The sequence below is a fragment of the Thunnus maccoyii genome, chromosome 20 (assembly GCF_910596095.1).
Source record: "Thunnus maccoyii chromosome 20, fThuMac1.1, whole genome shotgun sequence".
NCBI classification, from domain to species: domain Eukaryota; kingdom Metazoa; phylum Chordata; class Actinopteri; order Scombriformes; family Scombridae; genus Thunnus; species Thunnus maccoyii.
Window position 1 is genome coordinate 22,765,290 of NC_056552.1, and position 18,294 is coordinate 22,783,583.

At 39.1% G+C, this 18,294-nt stretch overlaps 1 protein-coding gene and 1 long non-coding RNA gene across 4 annotated transcripts; both read left to right on the forward strand.

The window, feature by feature from the left end:
* The first annotated feature begins 439 nt into the window (after positions 1-439).
* On the forward strand, positions 440-7,849 carry narf (nuclear prelamin A recognition factor). Of its 2 annotated transcripts, none has more exons than XM_042398527.1 (12): positions 440-751; positions 1,517-1,589; positions 1,691-1,756; positions 1,867-1,995; positions 2,104-2,236; positions 2,620-2,754; positions 3,602-3,720; positions 4,752-4,884; positions 5,175-5,247; positions 6,155-6,292; positions 6,384-6,541; positions 6,623-7,849. In XM_042398527.1, the coding sequence occupies exons 2-12, from the start codon at positions 1,533-1,535 to the stop codon at positions 6,868-6,870; spliced, it is 1,389 nt and encodes a 462-aa protein (XP_042254461.1). In that variant the 5' UTR covers positions 440-751; positions 1,517-1,532; the 3' UTR covers positions 6,871-7,849. The 2 variants fall into 2 exon arrangements, with proteins under 2 accessions (XP_042254461.1, XP_042254462.1); XM_042398528.1 differs by having other exon boundaries at positions 441-751; positions 4,755-4,884.
* Positions 7,850-15,107: 7,258 nt separating this feature from the next.
* On the forward strand, positions 15,108-17,770 carry LOC121886912. 2 transcript variants are annotated; one of them, XR_006092874.1, is made up of 5 exons: positions 15,108-15,286; positions 17,149-17,239; positions 17,337-17,461; positions 17,573-17,638; positions 17,730-17,770. It is a non-coding gene; the product is annotated as an uncharacterized LOC121886912 (long non-coding RNA). The 2 variants fall into 2 exon arrangements; XR_006092873.1 differs by lacking the exon at positions 15,108-15,286 and adding an exon at positions 15,847-15,889.
* The last annotated feature ends 524 nt before the right edge of the window (positions 17,771-18,294 follow it).

Consider the following 18,294-nt stretch of genomic DNA (forward strand, 5'->3'; position numbering starts at 1 on the left):
TGTCTGTTTATTACGCAAGAAGACCTTCCGTTTTTCACAACAGCTACATGCTATATTTAGAATGAACTGAACTAGTCGGTTACTTTGACAGTAACCAAATTTTCCTCTTGATTTGTCACATTCTTTGAAAAATTAATGTACATTATTTCGTGGGATATTTAACCCTTTAAATATAACATTTTATTAATTTTGTGCAGTGACAAAGTGCAAATAACTATGTTTTTAAGACCCCCGCTGAGCAGGATTTAATAAAAAAATAAATAAATAAAACTGAAGTCAACGCTTCAGGAGCGCCTTATTTTTTTCCACCCGCATTCCGTGAAGACCCGCCCTACTCTGCCTCTGATTGGCTAGTAGTTGTTGCCTTTTCGTGTGTGTGAATTAGGGATTAGAGCCAATCAGAGGCAGAGTAGAGCGGGTTTTCGCAGAATGCGGGTGCTTCCGGAGCAGCTCACCCCCTCGTGTGCGCATGCGTTTGCATTCACCGGGGTACACAATGGAGTCGGACATACATAGACGACATAGACATGACTGGCTTCGATACTGAAAGCCCCAACAATTTTGAAATCAGTGCTCTGTAGATTATGAAATAACGGCGGAGGGTAGTGGCAGTGACGCCGTCCACAGGGGACTTTCCTTGAAATTGAAAGAGTGCCGAGTAGGTTAGCTGCCGGGGTTCACCTGCTCTGACTGTCCTCTGCATGTTTTTACATGTCTTTGTCTGAAAGAGCAGAGAAATACAAACCGTCCGGTGAGTTACCTCAAAATTCGACCTTGTAATTTAACCAGAGGGACTGTCAGTTAAACATTTAAGGCCACCAGAGTGATTATAAAGAAAAGGCCTGTAACGCACTAGCAGTTGTAAATCACGTAGTTATAGCTAACATGAAATCTTACGTAGCTAATAAACGTTACACATTCGGGGCTATAATTATCAAGAGCTATGATAAAGTAGTCCCTATATTTTTCTGTCTCTTACATCATGGGAGACTAACATTGTATTTATACTATTAGTGTGTTTTTACAGAATTATAGCTTCCAGCCACACTTGTCTTTTTCCCCTTCATGCGAACATGATGTGATATAATGGGCTTTGTGGCTGTTTTTGTTTTTGAGTTCAATTTTTATTGTCATTAGACATTGCCTGAGCTCATGCATGACGTAAACAGTGCCGGGGAGGGGGCAATTTAGCACAAGAAATATACATGATTGCATAAACTATAATTAAATGTTGGCACTGTGTCTATAATTAACGTGAACCATTAAAAATTTAATGACAGGATACTAGTTTGTGTTCATTGCCAGCTTCCCACCTTTCTAATATAAGGCTGTTGTGTTTATGATAAGCAGGCTGGTTGTGATAGGACGGTGGGACAGTCACAGGAGGGTGGAGTTGACCAAACAGCACACAGCAGCAGGCTGCAGGCACAGTCATCATGCTACTGCTGCAGAGGGAACATGCTGTGAGAAAATGCTAATGCTGCTACTGTCTATATTTATCACCCTCAATTTACAGAATACCACCAAGGAAAATGTCAGAGGTCAACACAGGGAAGCGCAAGGAGAAGTGTGAGAACTGCACCAAACAGGTGAATTTCTGTTATTATCACTGTGTTGTCTGGGGAAAAAAATTATACATGCTGAATCTGCAGTGTTTCTTGCTAATCATGATTTTTTTTTAATGTCACAGTGCAACAAGAAACAGAGTGATGATGGTGTCAGCTCACAACAGGAGAGAGATGAAGTCAATGGACAGGTAATGTCTGTTTACTTATTAATTTTATTATCAGTTGATCTAGCAAAATCAATCCTCTTCAGGTTGTGTTTGGGCTCAACACCTAACATTGATGTCTACATTCCCCCCAGGTGAATGATGGATCCCAGCTGCTGCTGAGTGCCTGCCTGTCCTGTGATGGCTGTCTTTCAGAGGAGGAGAGCCTGAAGATCTCTCAGCAGAGCCTGGAGGAAGTGGAGCGAGTTCTGGCCCTCAACAAGGTACAATACATGATCTCTGAAACCTGAGAAAGTCAAGGAGTTGTCTTGTTGCACTTTGACAAATACCTTACATTCTATTAATCCCCATTGTTTCTCCGTCCCTGTCAGAAATGTGACGTGACGAAGCACAAGGTGCTGGTGGCGTCGGTGTGTCCGCAGTCCCTGCCTTTCTTTGCTGTGAAGTTTGGTCTGGACATCACTGAGGCCACCCATAAACTCTGCGGCTTCCTCAAGAGCCTGGGTGAGCTGTCATGAAGAAGTATTGAAGTGCATACATGTATTAGAGGTCATGCAGATTGTTTTTGGTTGTATGTGAGCATGTCATAAAGTCAAGATTTGTCCAGATCAGATGTAGGAATAACCAATTTCCAACTTTTTTAAAATCAGAAATCAACTGATTTCACATGATTTCCTCCTGTTTTTAATTTTTTTAATTACTCTTAATTCCCATTTTCCCATTTAAAAATCTTAAATTTGTCTTTTTGCAAACTTTAGAGACATTCCTTTATTGCTGGTGTGGAGAAACTACCACCTACTCATCGGTATCTATCATAGATGTTCGACATTTCTCCCCCACTTCTCTCTCTCTCACTGTCTCTCTTCTCTCTGGGTTTTCTCTTGCAGGAGCGCAGTATGTATTCGACACCACTCTGGCAGCAGGTTTCAGCATCTTGGAGAGTCAAAAGGAGTTTATTCAAAGGTATCGCAGGAGACACCACGACTCCCATGCCTTGCCCATGTTCACCTCCTCCTGCCCAGGTAAAATCCTCTTCCTCCTTCAGTCGTCTTTTTCATTACCCACCTGCCAGACTGATTTTCTGGCCTACTGAACTACCCTTTACTCAAACCTGCTGCTCGTCAGGCCCCTAGAGCTTGTTTTAGAAGTAGAGATAGCACTGGAGTGCTGGTAGGGAAAGATAGAAAGCTCTTCTTCCACCACTCCCTTCATCAGAGATATGAACAGCAAGAGTAAAGAACTATTTTGAACTCTCTTGTTTTCCTGCAAGGACCTATCATTGACATTTGCAATAAATGCCAGGGAAGTATTTAGTTCTCCAGAAATTTGACAAATGTGTATTTTTACAGGAATCTGCCAAAAAGTGCTTCACAAGTTCTATATTTATTACATTTCATGGTAATTTTCATGTTGATTCTCTGTTCTTTTAAAAACAATATTAAATCAAAAAGCAATGAAATGTGACTATTTTAAATTCTATGTATAGTTTTTAAATTTTGCCACAGTGTCTATCAGTGGAAAGTCTGAATTGGCTCTATCACCTTTAAAGAAATGTATGGGATATATCAATCACCGATGTTCAGTATAAGGCTTGTTATAGTGTGTGTGTGTGCGCGCGCGTCCATGCGTGCATGCTTTTTTCGTGTAAATTTAACCTTATTTTACTGCACCATCTTGCTGTACATTTCCCTACAAAAAATTGTAAACATTTGAAACTGGACCGCAATAGGACAAGGATTCCTTTAACAATGTAACATCTGTTTGTGTGTGTGTGTGTGTGTGTGTGTGTGTGTGTGTGTGTGTGTGTGTGTGTGTGTGTCTGTGTGTGTGTGTCTGTGTCTGTGTGTCTGTGTCTGTGTGTGTGTACAGGGTGGATTCGGTATGCAGAGCGTGTCCTGGGCAGTTTGGTCACCCCTCATATCTGCACAGCCAGGTCTCCCCAGCAGATCATGGGCTGTCTGGTCAAAGACTACTTCTCTAAACAGCAGGTGAGCATTTACTGTCACGGCTCACAGTCAAAGGTCTCTAGTTTGACGGCAGCACTGTTATTGGCAGTACTAACAGTTGTTGACACATTGGCAGTATTGGTAGGAGCTGGGGTTAATAGATGAAAAAGCTTGGGCAGATGAAAAAATAAGAAACTGTCATACAAACCAACTAGAAGAGTGCACCCAGAATGCAGATCTGCAGGTGTGTACAGTAAAGATGGCGGCGAAGATGACAACGGGGATTTATTCATCTCGTATCGTATAGTGTTTCCCCTGTAATAGTACAGGTCTGGCGAACCGCCAGGCCAAAAAAAATATTTTTAAATGTCAAAAATAATGCCAAATACCCATTCATTCAGAAATCAATAGCGTAGCGTAGTTCCCTTTAAGGAATAGGGTAGTGTGTAAGTGAGTGAGAGAGCGAGCGGCAGAAAAGTGACAGTGAATGTGAGCAGAGTAGAGGAAAAGGTTAGCAGTAAGTTGTCGATCTGGCAATAGATGTACAGTACAAACTATGGCGTTTCAATTAATAAATGCAGCAGCTTGTCAAGACCAACAAAAGTCACATCTATTGTTTCGCCGACTGCTGAAAAAGCAAGTTAGCCCCGAAGTTAGCAACAACGACACTAAACAGAGAAATACAAAATGGAGAAATGTGTGGCTGCTAACATTTACGTAGCTTGTGTATCAGTCACATACTGACATACTCTCCTGTCAGGCTCTGGGAAACCATCAAAATTATTTTCTCTGGCAGTTAGCATTTTTCAGACTGTCTTTTTGAGTTCCTCATCATTGTGACAGCAGTATTTCTTGGCTTGTTGACAGCTGATTCAGTCCATGGTCCATTTCTGCAGTCGCAAAACACTTTGGACTTTTCACTGAATTTATTGACTCCATTGCAGAAAAACATTTAGAAACCCCTGTAGGTTAAACTCTGCTCAATACTCAGTTTTCAATATTCCAAAAGAATACACAAGGTTCTGCACAAGATCTGCCATATTATGTTGTTTTCCTTTTGCCTCGTCTCCCAGCAGAAGCTGAGTCCAGAGAAGGTCTACCATGTGGTGGTGGCTCCCTGCTTTGATAAGAAGCTGGAGGCCGTCAGAGAGGAGTTTTACAACAGTCTGTTGGAGAGCAGGGATGTGGACTGTGTCCTCACCTCAGGTTCAATCCTCTTTATCTTTTACACTGCTTCCCTGGGCAAAATAGAGATGCAAATGCTTATTCAAGTTTATTTTGACCCCTTGGTAACTTTTACTACCTGGAGGTTTGGTGTCTCATACTGTAGGAAGATGGTGATTATATATCATTTTCTAAATGTGCACAGAACCTCCACAATCCCCTTTCCGCACATAGTAAAGGGTCTCTTAATGTGAAAAGAAAGTTGGAAGTGAGTGTGTATATACTTTACAATTGTATATGATAGCTTGTGTAATTTGTATTAATTGTTTCAGGGGAGATCTACTACCTGATGGAGCAGAAGAAGGTTTCAGTGGAGAAGCTGGACTCAGTTCCACTGGACCATATGTGAGTAGTCAACTACAGTGATTACATCAAAGTAAATAATCATGAGATATAATTCGAAAAATTAGATCTTTCAGGACAAGAAAGGGTGAAATCAGCAATAGAACTAAAACCATGAGTTGATCACAGAAAATTAAGCGGCAGCTGTTTTGATAATCAATGAACCATTTGAGTCAATTTCCAGCAAAAGTACCAAATTTGTGCAACATTTGTTGGTTCCAGCCTTTCAGATATGACAATCTACTGCTTTTTTGTCTTGTATGATTGTATTTTTTGTGTTTGCACTGATGGCCAGACGAAGGAAGTCATTTGTACTGTATACTGTATGTCACTTTGGATCAGATAACTTCTGGAACTGTTTTCTGACATTTTGTAGACGATTAATGATTAATCAAGAAACTAATTGACAGATTAATGAATAATGAAAATGATCTTTAGTTGCAGTCTCAGTCAGCAAGTTTAGATGATTACCAGAGAAGCAATACACTGTAAGAAGCTTAATTATTCAGTATATGAATATTACTTTTGAATTTCAGTAATGTTTCAGTTTAAGTAAAAAACACAACTTTGCATGTATTGATAATATTTGATACTACACATAAACTACAGCTGGTGCAGTGCATCAAATGGTAACATTTATGTTTAACACTGTACATGGTCCCAATAAATACAATAAAACAGCAATATAATACATTGCAAGAAGGTAGTTAATACATGCTTGGATCTTTAAATGTTTTTGTGGAGGCTGTGTCAGAGAGTTATAAAATCAACTCCAGTAATTCATAGGGTCCTACTTCATGCTGTTTTTTATTGTAATGGCTCCTGTTATTTCATCCATCCTCTAAATAGTTATTGGTGATTGTATATTTTCACTGAGTCATTGTCACAGTAGTCTGTGTTATCACTGCAGACTGGGAGAAGTTGGAGACGTGGCTCTGGTGAGGAACGAGGGCCGCGGTTCAGAAGGCTTCCTTGAACACGTGTTCAAACATGCTGCCAAAGAGCTCTTTGGTCTGGATGTCCATGAGATCACATACAAGACCCTCAGGTGAGAGACACTGAGACTATACAGCTTCCTAGGAAGTTCTGTCATCCATCCATTTTTTTTTTTACTCACCTGTCTCATGTTGGTTTTGTAGGAACCGTGACTTCCAGGAAGTGACCCTGGAGCGTGACGGGGAAACGCTGCTGCAGTTTGCTGCCGTCTACGGTTTCAGAAACATCCAGACCCTTGTTCACCGCATGAGGAAGGGACGCGTGCCGTACCAGCTGGTGGAGGTGCTGTCCTGCCCAGGAGGTACAGTAATATCATTCCAGTTATACTCTTTGTTTCTGTTTTTCCTGCCACTTCCACAGTGTTAACTTTTTTTTATCTCAGGGTGCTTGAGCGGCCGTGGACAGGCGGAGAGTGAGGCAGGAGGCCGGACGGATAAAACCCTGGTGCAGCAGATGGAGGAGACCTACAGCAGCCTGCCAGTCTGTCTCCCAGAGCTCAACCCCACCCTGCACACCCTTTATCAAGACTGGCTACAGGGCCAGGACTCCCCACAGGCCGGCACACTGCTGCACACCCAATACAGAAGTCAGAGTCAGAGCCACACACAGCCCCCGCACATGCAGTGGTGAGAGAGAGGAAAACAGATTTAGTTTTAAGACGTGATGGAGGTGGAATGAGAGCTGCCTCTGGTTGGCTCCTGATTCTGTTTGGACCATCTCATCGTTCATGCTGGCACCATGAAGGACATGTAGAGGACCATGTTGCTCTACAGACCACTTAGTGAGAACTGAAAGTCTCAGTAGGTGCAGTTCTTCCATTTGGCCACAGGGGGGTGATGTCTGTAGTTCAAAAATGGTGGATCCCCTGTGCCAAACCTGAGCCTGAGGAGAAATAAGGGTCCAGAGTCCAGGAAAAACACACACCTGCATTTTATGATGCCAGTAAACTGTTGAGATAATGACTAACAAAAATGACGTACAAGGTTTCCTGATCAGCTAGCTGCTCTGACGCTCTGATTTGAGGGAGTCTGTAACAAGCCGGAACTATTTATTGATGCCAATCTAAAGAGCAATAAGCCACTAAGAAAACATTTAAGAAGCTTTTAGATGATCTGAACTTGTGAATACTGAATGCACATTGCAGGAGTCTAATGTATTTCAAGTCCAAACTGTCCAACATGAAACATGCTGTTTTTAGTTTGTGTCAAAGTTGTGTCCACTGTTCTTCACTGAAAGACAAGCCAATGTGTTCTCACACAGCAGCGGTCTTGCTCTGATAACTATGCAACAGTGTGATAGTCTTATCTCACCAGTCATAGTGAAAATAAAAGCTGTTGTGTGAGAGGTCAAAGATCTTGTAATTATACTTGATCACATGTTTGCTTATTACCAGCTCAGTGTTTGGTTGATCCGTCCCAGTGAAGAATCAGAGTGAGTATTTTTTAATGGTACATGTTTTCAATTGTATTATTGCTTTAAGTCTTTTGTTCCCATTCCACAAAGCCAACCATGACTAGTATTCTTAAGTTATATGTTGTTTGTGTTTTTGTTTTAAGATCAAAGCATACATGTCATACATGTTGAGCACTAAAGTATTAATAACAAGTGAGAGGTGTCGTCTCATTCATCTTTACTGATCTGATTTGGGTTATGGAGAGTTTGCAAGGCAAGCAATTTGATGTCTACTTTGGTTTTTGGACATTTTGACAGGCCTTTTTCACAGTTTTTTTGACTAAAGGATTAATTCATGATTAAAAAAAAATCTCAATTTATTTATATATTCAATAGCTTGAAGTGGTTTCCAGTATTTCTTTAGTCAACATAAAATAATAAGAATAACAATTTAAACTTTCATAGTGTTAACTGAACAAGAACAGGCCAAACATAAAGATTTGGAGAATAAGTGAAATGATTTTATCTTTTTTTTTGCAACAAAAAACAAACTGTCAAACTAAATAACAACAAGGAGATGAAAATCATCAAAAAGCCAACAAAAATAACATCTGTGTGAGATTCATCATAATTTGTTTTGAATGTTGGAAGATAGAATAATGCAACTGTGTGTGTATGTATGTGTATATATATATACACACACACTCACAAAGGGCTGGATTATTGTTGTTGTCATTATTGTTGTTATTTAGTTTGACAGTTTGCTTTTTGTTTTCATTGCAAATTTCTATCGGCTACAATGATCTGCAATTCTGCTGAGGAAGACCATGTGATAGAATCAAAAGCTCCAGAACAGCTATTGAATGGACCTTGTGGTGAGATTGTTTGGTCAAATTTGCTTGCACAAACACACCACTTGTGACTACTTGACATGTTTCATACCTTTGACAAAAAACAGTGTATGCTAGTTTTTCATTTAAAAAAGTGGGATATATGATATGAAAAGACGTTTTGCAACAGAAGACTAGATTCTCCACATTTAACCATGATGATCATTAATGCACCTCACACACATTAGTATGGAAAGAAACAATGTTTCTAGAACTTTGACAAATGTCCTCAAAACATGAACAGAAATAATTGGACCAACACAATAAACTATATAATTTAACATCCAATAATAACAATCTGCTCCACCAGTTTTAGATCAATAGATAAATGAAGCGAAGTGGCTTCAGTCAAACATTTGGACACATCTTCACATACACTTCAATGAGAATGTGTGTCCAAACTTTTTACTGGTACAGTACAACCCCTACTATCAAAAACTGCATTTAGTCTAACAAATATATTCATTCATCCATTTATTATAGCATTGAGCTCAACATGTAGATTATTTATTACTGTTTTTGCAAGTGTAACTTTATGGTGGAAACTGGAACAGAATCATTCCTATACAAATGCTATTTAAATAATTTGCTTATATTAATCAATAGTCCCCTTACAGTGTTCATTTTTGGTCTTTTCATACATAAAAACATATAGGGAAAAAAATTAAATTTAAACTAACGGTAATTCTTCTTTCTTTTTACCTTACTCTTGTACCACATGTATGATGTGTGTGATGTGACAGCTGCGGCACCGTTGTCAGGTGTTGCGGTGCACCTCTGCAGGTCTGCAGAATGGGTGATTATTGTAACCACTGTGAAATAATCAGAAAATAAGGTTTTATTCCTCCCATTCACCGGCTTTCTCGCTACCACTGCTCTCTCTCTCTCTGTCTCTCTGTGTCTCTCTCTATCTCTCTCTCGTCTTTTTTAAAATGAGTCAAGAAGCCGTCAGCAAAGCCTAACTATATGTTTAAAGTTATCAAACAAAGACAAATGTCCTCAATTAGATGGTAATCTGAGTGAGAAATTAAAAAAGAAAAACAACTTATAATAATCACCCGCTTATATGATCATTTTGACCTAGAAGGAAGTGATCACTATGAGCGGTTTCCACTGTATTTGCTTTTCTGCACTTCAAGCAGTTAATGAATCACTCTGAAGTTTATTCACACTTTGATGAGGGATGGACTCTCTCTGCTCTACTTTAGATTAATCAGTAATGCAGATAATCAGTTTGCGTCCTTCCTTCCTGTTGGAAAGAGTTATCTTTGATCTTTTTGCCTTTTTATGTGAAATCACGTGAGCCTTCCTCCTCAGCCGAACACACAAGTTGGTTGAATTGTTGCTTTATCAACCTGCTGATGTACCAACAACAAGTTTCATGTTCAGTTTCAAGTATCAAAAGTATTTACAGATGCATATTATTTGTTCCCAGCTGTCACCTGAATCAACTGATGAGTTACATGAATGAAAATGACTCTTTCATGTATATGTTCATAGAGAAAAGTCATATGCACATGTTCTATTGATAACTTGATATAGTCTTACGTTGCTGAAATCTGGAGCAGGTTTTCTAGTCTCAGTGCAAATGACTGTCCAGTACTTTTGGTTCTATACAAGTATAGAGTGTTACACAGTCCTCACAATCCTTCACCCTGTTTGGAGCAACATTTCTCTATTTCATCTGTGCTGGCAGGTGTACAGTCTCATTAACCTCCAGGAAATTCCTGGAGGAGTGGTGCGTATGTTTAAAGCTGGATCTTATACTGTCACCATTCATGTTTCTCCATTCTGAGTCATTCTGAGTCTCACATCAGATCAAAGTAGTCTGAGTTATATATCAATCAATAATACCTGTCTTTCTGAGAGAGGTATTATTGATGTTATTACTGGAGTCTAAGGATAGGGGTTGTTGTATTGCTGTACAGATTGTAAAGCTCTCTGAGGATAATTAGTGATTTGTGATATTGGGCTAAACAAATAAAATTGACTTGAGCATATTAAATGGATTAATATGCACAGTTTGCTGAGAGGCTTCAATTCATTCATATCTTTTACTTTAGTAACAGTAGCAATACAACAATGGGTTTGTAAAAGTATAAAGTCATGCAGTCAAAATGTTCCTTTAGGAAACATAACTACTATAAACAAAGTATTCATTATGCAGAATGGCCCCTCTCACAATGTGTAATAGTATTACATTATTGGATTATTATTGTTGATGTATTTATGTGTAATCAGCCTTGTAATGTTGTACCTGGTTGAGTGAGAGCCAGTTGTTACCACTTCATAGATCGATGTGTAGTTTCAACCAGTGCTTTCAAACTGTTTTTACCCAACATCCCTGTTAGCTTAGCTCAAGTAGTACTACCACTTTCTACAGCCCCATCCATCATGTTCCAAATTTTGTTCATTTCAAATCATTTTAAAGTCGATATTAAGTTAAACTACATAAAAGTGGATATTGTTACATTGGGTTTTTCATGCAGTTGATTAGCTAAGTATTTCAACTGTTTATCCATTACTTTTAGCTATGTATTTCAAATGTTTACTCACTGACTAGTTTTATTAACTGTAACTGTATAAATTACCTTAATCCTTTTATCTAACTGTTTAAATCATATATCCAGTATTTAAGCAGCTTCTCTGCTAAGTTTTACATGGCTTTAAGGTGTTACAACTGGCTCATCTCTCTACAAGAAAGTGAATAAGCGTATCTCCCAAAATGTTCCTTTGATCAGTACGCTGTGAGGAAGCAGGATGACGTGTAAATTGTCAACAATTCTTTTGAATGGAAACATAAATCTAAGAAGAAATATTTCACTAAAGACAAACGTCAAATTATAATACAAAAGACAAACTCTGTCCTAAAAGTTGTTTCTTTCTTCCAGTTTTTGACAACAGTGGAACTTCCAGGATGTCTTACTTGTGGATACATTTGAGTCTGCTGTGTGCTGCTACTATTCTACAAATCTGTGCTTCAAATGGAGGTATTTTTACATTACTTGTACCAGAAATAAATATACATACAAAATATATTAAGAATAATGTAAATGCATTATGTAATGCATTATTAAATATATCAGTTTTTGCCCCTTTTCAGATTCAGACGTGTCACTGAGGTGCAACGACACAGTGGAGGTTGTTGCTGGAGAAAATGTGACACTGAACTGCAGTATCATTTACAGGCCTGGACTGAAGTGTACAGGTCAAAAATATCGCTGGCGGAACTCACATGGCAGAATAGAGTGTAACAGTAGATTGATGAAATACATCTGTGGTTGGGACACTCAGACTTATGTGTATCTGACCATCTCAAATGTAACCAAGGTAGAAAATTACACCATTATATTACAAACAGACTGTGGTTTTGCTAAATTAACTGCAATCAAGGTACGAGTTCAACTGCACTCCAGCATCCATGGTGAGTAGCTTTCAGTATTTCAGCAAATGTATGTGAATGAGTGTGTGAGTGTATTATTTTTATCCATTTTTATCAGTTGAAAGTATTGTTCTGACATACATAGAACAAATTGGATTTAATCCACGTTAAGATAATAATAATTGATTAATAAGAATTTATTTATTTCACATGAACATGACAGTTTACACAACTTTGCATTTGGATAGTTTGACAGTCTTGTTTCCCAGCAAATAGAATCAGCAATATCGACGCTCTCTTTTATACAAGTTCAACTGAAGTCCATCTTTGCAGGAAAATGTCCATCTTCATTTGCAATTTTGCTGTCATATATTCCATTATATAGACTTGTTTCAGTCTCTGAGTCCATTGAGTTTGTGTCAGCAAAAGTGTTTTCCTCCGATTTATAGTTATCATTTTCCCCACAATCAGTAGAAGTATGCGTAATGTATATCTTTGGTCTTTACCTGTTTCATTTTCCCACATTTCCTTCAACACAAAGCTGAGAATGAGCCTTTATCGAACAAAGAAACTATCAATGGAGTCCTGAAAAATCTCCTGTCCTCTATAAGGACATGAAGGGTATTTTCTGCCATGTCAGCTGTAGATATGGGAGACATGGTTTTTAGTTGGAAAGTGTTTCTCTGTTACCCTAATAAAATGCTTTTCAACACTTGTTGGGTCTCTACTAATCTTTTCCCACTTTGTATGGCTTTTGATGCAGTGCCTTATTTGTAGATATCGGAAGTTGAGCGAAAGATTTCATTTCACTACCCTCAAATAGCTGGTTTACTGTACTCATGCCTTTCACTGCCCACCATCTGAATCTACTATCCAACATCAGTGGAAGAAAATCGATATTGCCAGCAAATGACACGGCTCTTGACAAGAAGAGTGCTTCACCCAAACTCTCTCTAACCATTGCCCATACTTGCAAAGGGTGTCTGATCTATTCGTTCTTTATTTTCTTTACTTTTTATTCAAGAAAGGTAAGACTGACAGACTTATTCCCTGGGCTGGACTCTAATAACAATTTATCTTGCCAGGTAATAAGCATCCTGAGGCCACTGAGCCACCGCTGAGCCACCGCCAAGTGATCACCGCCATATTGGGTTTTTATGTCACCCTTGCTGTTGTGGGTATTTTGTATTTCCTGTTTGGAACTAATAGAGGCAGACAAATCATCAGCCGTATGAAAAAGGAAAAGATCCTCTTCACCCAGCTGGCTGTGTAGCTTCCTGCCTCTGAAAAATGTCATGTTTAACTTTTTATTGAGTTTTTTTTTTTTTCTTCCAATGACATTTTCAGAATTCTTTGGATCTTTGTACATATTGTGTAAATATGACATTTTGTGTTTGTACAGAATAAACCTTGTGAATAATATGATTCATTTGATTAAAGGGGCACTACACCAATTATACACATGATGTTCAGTCTATTCATTATCAGGAGTACTACTCTATTTGTGAAAACAGTATTATAATGTCTTCTGTGGCTCTGGTGGGAGCTCCCTTAAGTCTGAGAAAATAACCAATGATGATGTAATCAGGGCTACCACAGCTTGGGCTTGGAAACTACAAAATAAAAGATAGTGGAAAGCCTGCGTTACAAGCTTTAAGACGTGGGCCTTTATTAGTCAGGGCAAAGTCTAATAAAAGATGCTACTGAGTTGCATTATGGGAAATGTAGGATCCAGCATTTTCAGAGCTTGACCCGCACCAGGTATTCCAAATCAGGAGAACTACTGCTGTATTGATTTTGATCATTATTCTTTTAATATGTCACTCACAAGTCCCCAGTTTTATAGAAGTGAAATACAACAATACAATACAACATGTCTTTTAATGTCAATCAATTCAGTCTACAATAAAAATGTAATAATTATTAATATAGTATACTGTGTGTATTATAGATTGTGGTGCAGGTTACCTCAGCCACTGACACAGTCATGGGTTTCATATATTTTTTCTACATAGCTTTTCCTCTTAATGCAGAATCACTGCAGCATGAACTATGAGCCATTCCTGTACAGTAGTGCCAAAACAAGTAATTACTGAATTGATCAGGCAAAATCAATCAACAACCACTCAATTAAAAACGGGATAAATTCCAAATGAATGAGTGAGTCCAAACAGCTCACTCTAAGTTCAACAAGCAAACTACCCACTGCCATTATATGATCTCTGCTGCATTCTTATTAAGGAGATAAATTCACACAACAGCCACAGAGAGAAACATTTCACCATCAGAGATGAAATTAGCGACCAAAGAAACAGAAAGAGAGAAGCTATATCTGACTCACTTATCTGACATTGCAGTCATGTGGCATATGCCGCATGACTGCAATGTCGACTGCGCCTGGGACCTTTGTTGCATGTCATGGCCCTCTCTCACCTCCTTGATTCCTGTCTGCCTTTCCACCAACAGCTGTCCAATAAAGGCAAAAATGCCCAAAAAAATATCTTAAAGTGATATCTTTTCCTGCTATGACTAATCAAAATGTCTGCTATTAAAACAGCCTATTCTGCACAAAACATATAGATTGGGAATTCAAAGTAAATGTGATAGTGTTTTTTTATTGTTTTTTATTGTTGAGTTTTTGCTGCACTGGCTCACTCAGTAGGTCATCTAGTGCGCCTATGACACTGCCAAAGCTGCCAAGCAACTAACTAACCAAAGAAAACAACAACTAACTAAAACCCAAAAAACCCCACTTCTGATACACCCAAAATACAACTTGAAACAACCCTAAATGATGTTGCTAATTTCAACTTAATCAGTGTTACCACCATTTTTTGTTTTCCTATATTATACATAGAAATATTCACATACATTCCTTGAGGTGGGAAAATCTTACAATGCAAAATAACTGATCAATCAAAAGCTTTATTTATCACATTTTTATACACTCTACCTGCCTATTTGTCTGACAACTGGACTTATTTGTTTACATAATACAGTATGTTCTATGCTGATATATTGTGCATGTTCATGACATAAGTTATGTCAGCTTCTGTACATGAAACTGTTATGGTTGATGGAACATCTCTTCAAATAAAGTTTTGTCAAAAACAAGTGCTTCCGTATGATGTAATAAGACACAGCAGCTAATAACCACTCAGTAAAAACAAGAGTCATTGTCACATTTCCTTTGTAAACCACATCACTCCTTTTTAAGCATTCATGTGACAGTCAGCGTGTCAGTCAGTCAGGCTGCTGCGTTTTTGGCTGACTCTGCAGAGGCTTACCTGCAGCCCAGCTGGCAGGATGAAAGTCCAGTGGTGGAGCTGTGTGTTGGGATTACTCTTCCTGCCCACTGAGGTAACACTCAACACCTGGACAGGTGAGTGTGTGTGTGGAAGAGAAAAAGAATGAATAGGTTTGAGTTTGAAGAATCAAAAAATGAAGCTGTCTTCTAAGATGAGTTTGAGTCATCTTTTCCTGTTTTAGTGTAAAATCTTAATCTAAAAACTAACTACAGCTGTCATATAAATTTAGGCAAAAGTACAGTAATTCCCACTGAAGTGTGGCAGAGAAGTATAAAGTAGCATACAGTGAAAATACTCAAGTTAAGTAAAAACTATACCTTTGTTCAGTTCTTGAACAAATATACGTATTTACATGAAACCACTACCTGAAAGCATCTCTTAGCTCTTTTGATGAATTTCCTTTAACATCAGTGTTTGAATTGATCATTTAAAAGTATATTTTTGGACAAAATTATTGGTACCCTTTAGAAGTTGTAAGAAATAATTGACTTGTAGTGATACATTAAGCAGACTATTGTGCTTTAATTAGTATCACAGGTGTTTTCAATCTTATAATCACTCATGCAGCCAGTTTAAAAGGAGAAAATTACTCACTCTGCTGTTCCACTGTGTGCATCACAATGAACATTTAAAACAGAGGGAAAACTAGAGACTGGTCTGAAGACATTAGAAAAAAGGTAATAACCAAGCATGGTCAACGTAAAGGTTACAAAACCATTTCCAAAGAGCTTTATGTTCCTGTGACCACTGTCGACAATATTATTAAGAAGTTTAAGGCCCATGGAATTGTAGCCAACATCTCTGGACATGGTTGCAAGAGGAAAATTGGCCCGAGATTGAACAAATGGTCGAGAAAGAACCAAGGCAAACTTCAATGCAAATCCAAGCTGATCTTCAACTTCAAGGTACAATAGTTTCAAGTCACACCATCCGTCACTGTCTGAATGAAAATGGGATCCATGGTAGAAAAGACAGGAAGACCCCACCTCTAAGAGGGAGACACAAAAAAGCCAGACTGGACTTTGCCAAAATACATGTTGACAAGCCACAGTCCCTCTGGGAGAATGTGTTTTGGACAGATGAAACATAATTAGAGCTTTCTGGTAAATCACAATAACCCTATGTTTACAGAAGAAAAAATGAAGCCTTCAAAGAAAAGAATACCATGCCTACCGTGAAACATGGAGGAAGTTCAGTGATGTTTTAGGGTTGCTTTGCTGCCTCAGACACTGGGTGCCTTGAATCTGTGCAGGGCACAATGAAATCAGAAGACTATCAATTTTGGAGTGAAACATACAGCCTGTTTTCAGAAAGCTGTGTCTTAGCCACAGGTCATACATCAAAAAGTACCCAAGAGTGGATGAGAAGAAAATGTTGGACATTCTGAAGTGGCTGCTATGAGTCCTGATCTGAATCCCATTGAACATCTGTGGAAAGAGCTGAAACTTGCAGTTGGTAGACGGAACCCATCAATCCTGAGAGAACTGGAGCAGTTTGCTTAAGAAGAGTGAGCTGAACTTCCAGTGGAGAAGTGTAGAAACCTTATTCAGAGTTACAGAAAGTGATTGACTGCAGTTTTTGCTTCCAGGGGCTTTGCCACAAAATAAGTCAAGGGAACCAATATTTTTGGCCATGCTGTTTTCATTTCTTTTATTGTGTTAAATGATATGTTAAGTCGTAAAGTTGTAGAGCAAAGTTTCAGTTATACTCAATGTGAAATAAATAATGATGGACACCATATACTTCTGTCAGTTTCAACTTAATACAGAGAAAATTGAGTCTGTTTGGGGTTTTTTTAAAGTGGAAGGATACCAATATTTTCAGCCATGTCTGTACAACAACTGCAGAATTTGAAGGTCGAATTCAAATAACTGCAGAGAAGCAGACACCGTAGGGCTATGGCTTCACCTTGTGGCTGTCTCTGCTTGGGTTGAAGGACACAGACTGGTATTACTGCAGCTGGACGTACTTCAAATCAGATACCAGAGTAACCCTCCGCAGCAATGGCACCGTTATCATCGTCAGAGGTGAAAAGAATCAGTAATTTGAGTTTGACAGGAGATAAAGTCCATTCATCAGCTTGATTTAACTTTACATTTCTTCTTCTGCTGCTTTTCCTCACAGAGAAGGATCCCAGTGAACAATGCAGTTTCCAATTTTTGGATCTCGTCTTCATTACCTTGAGTGTGACAGCATTCACCATCATATTGTTCCTCGTCATTGGAGCCCTGATTTTGAGATGCAAATGAGTAAGTATTAAGTGATGGAACTACTCTCGTAGTGATGCAAATGTTTTGGTGGCTGACACATAAGATAATGCAGTGTTTTTCAATTAAATCTGTTTTCTTGTGTTCCTACAGTTTAAAAAGCACTTCTGACCCGAGAGTGCTCACTGCATGAGGTGGAGGTGCTGTCCTGCCCAGGAGGTATAGTAAGATCATTCCAGTCATACTCTTTGTTTCCATTTTTCCTGCCACTTCCACAGTGACTTTTCTAATCTGAAATGCTACCCATCAGGGTGCTTGAGCAGCCGTGGACAGGCGAGGAGCGAGGCAGGAGGCCGGGCAAATAAAACCCTAGTGCAGCAGATGGAGGAGACCTACAGCAGCCTGCCAGTCTGTCTCCCAGAGCTCAACCCCACCCTGCACACCCTTTATCAAGACTGGCTACAGGGCCAGGACTCCCCACAGGCTGGCACACTGCTGCACACCCAATACAGAAAACAGGGTCAGAGCCACACACAGCCCCCGCACATGCAGTGGTGAGAGAGAGGAAAACAGATTTAGTTTAAAGACATGATGGAGGTGGAATGAGAGCTGCCTCTGGTTGGCTCCTGATTCTGTTTGGACCATCTCATCATTCATGCTGGCACCATGAGGGACAAGTAGAGGACCATGTTGCTCTACAGACCACTTAGTGAGAACTGAAAGTCTCAGTAGGTGCAGTTCTTCCATTTGGCCACAGGGGGGGGGGGGTGATGTCTGTAGTTTAAAAATGGTGGATCCCCTGTGGCAGACCTGAGCCTGAGGAGAAATACGGGTCCAGAGTCTAGAAAAACACAAAGCCAAAGCCACCCATGACT

Coding starts and splice junctions, on each gene's coding strand:
- narf (XM_042398527.1), top strand. CDS start 1,533: ATGTCAGAGGTCAACACAGGGAAGCGCAAGGAGAAGTGTGAGAACTGC. Junction 3,721..4,751: donor ACTACTTCTCTAAACAGCAG/GTGAGCATTTAC, acceptor CTCGTCTCCCAG/CAGAAGCTGAGTCCAGAGAA. Junction 6,542..6,622: donor GGTGCTGTCCTGCCCAGGAG/GTACAGTAATAT, acceptor TTTTTATCTCAG/GGTGCTTGAGCGGCCGTGGA.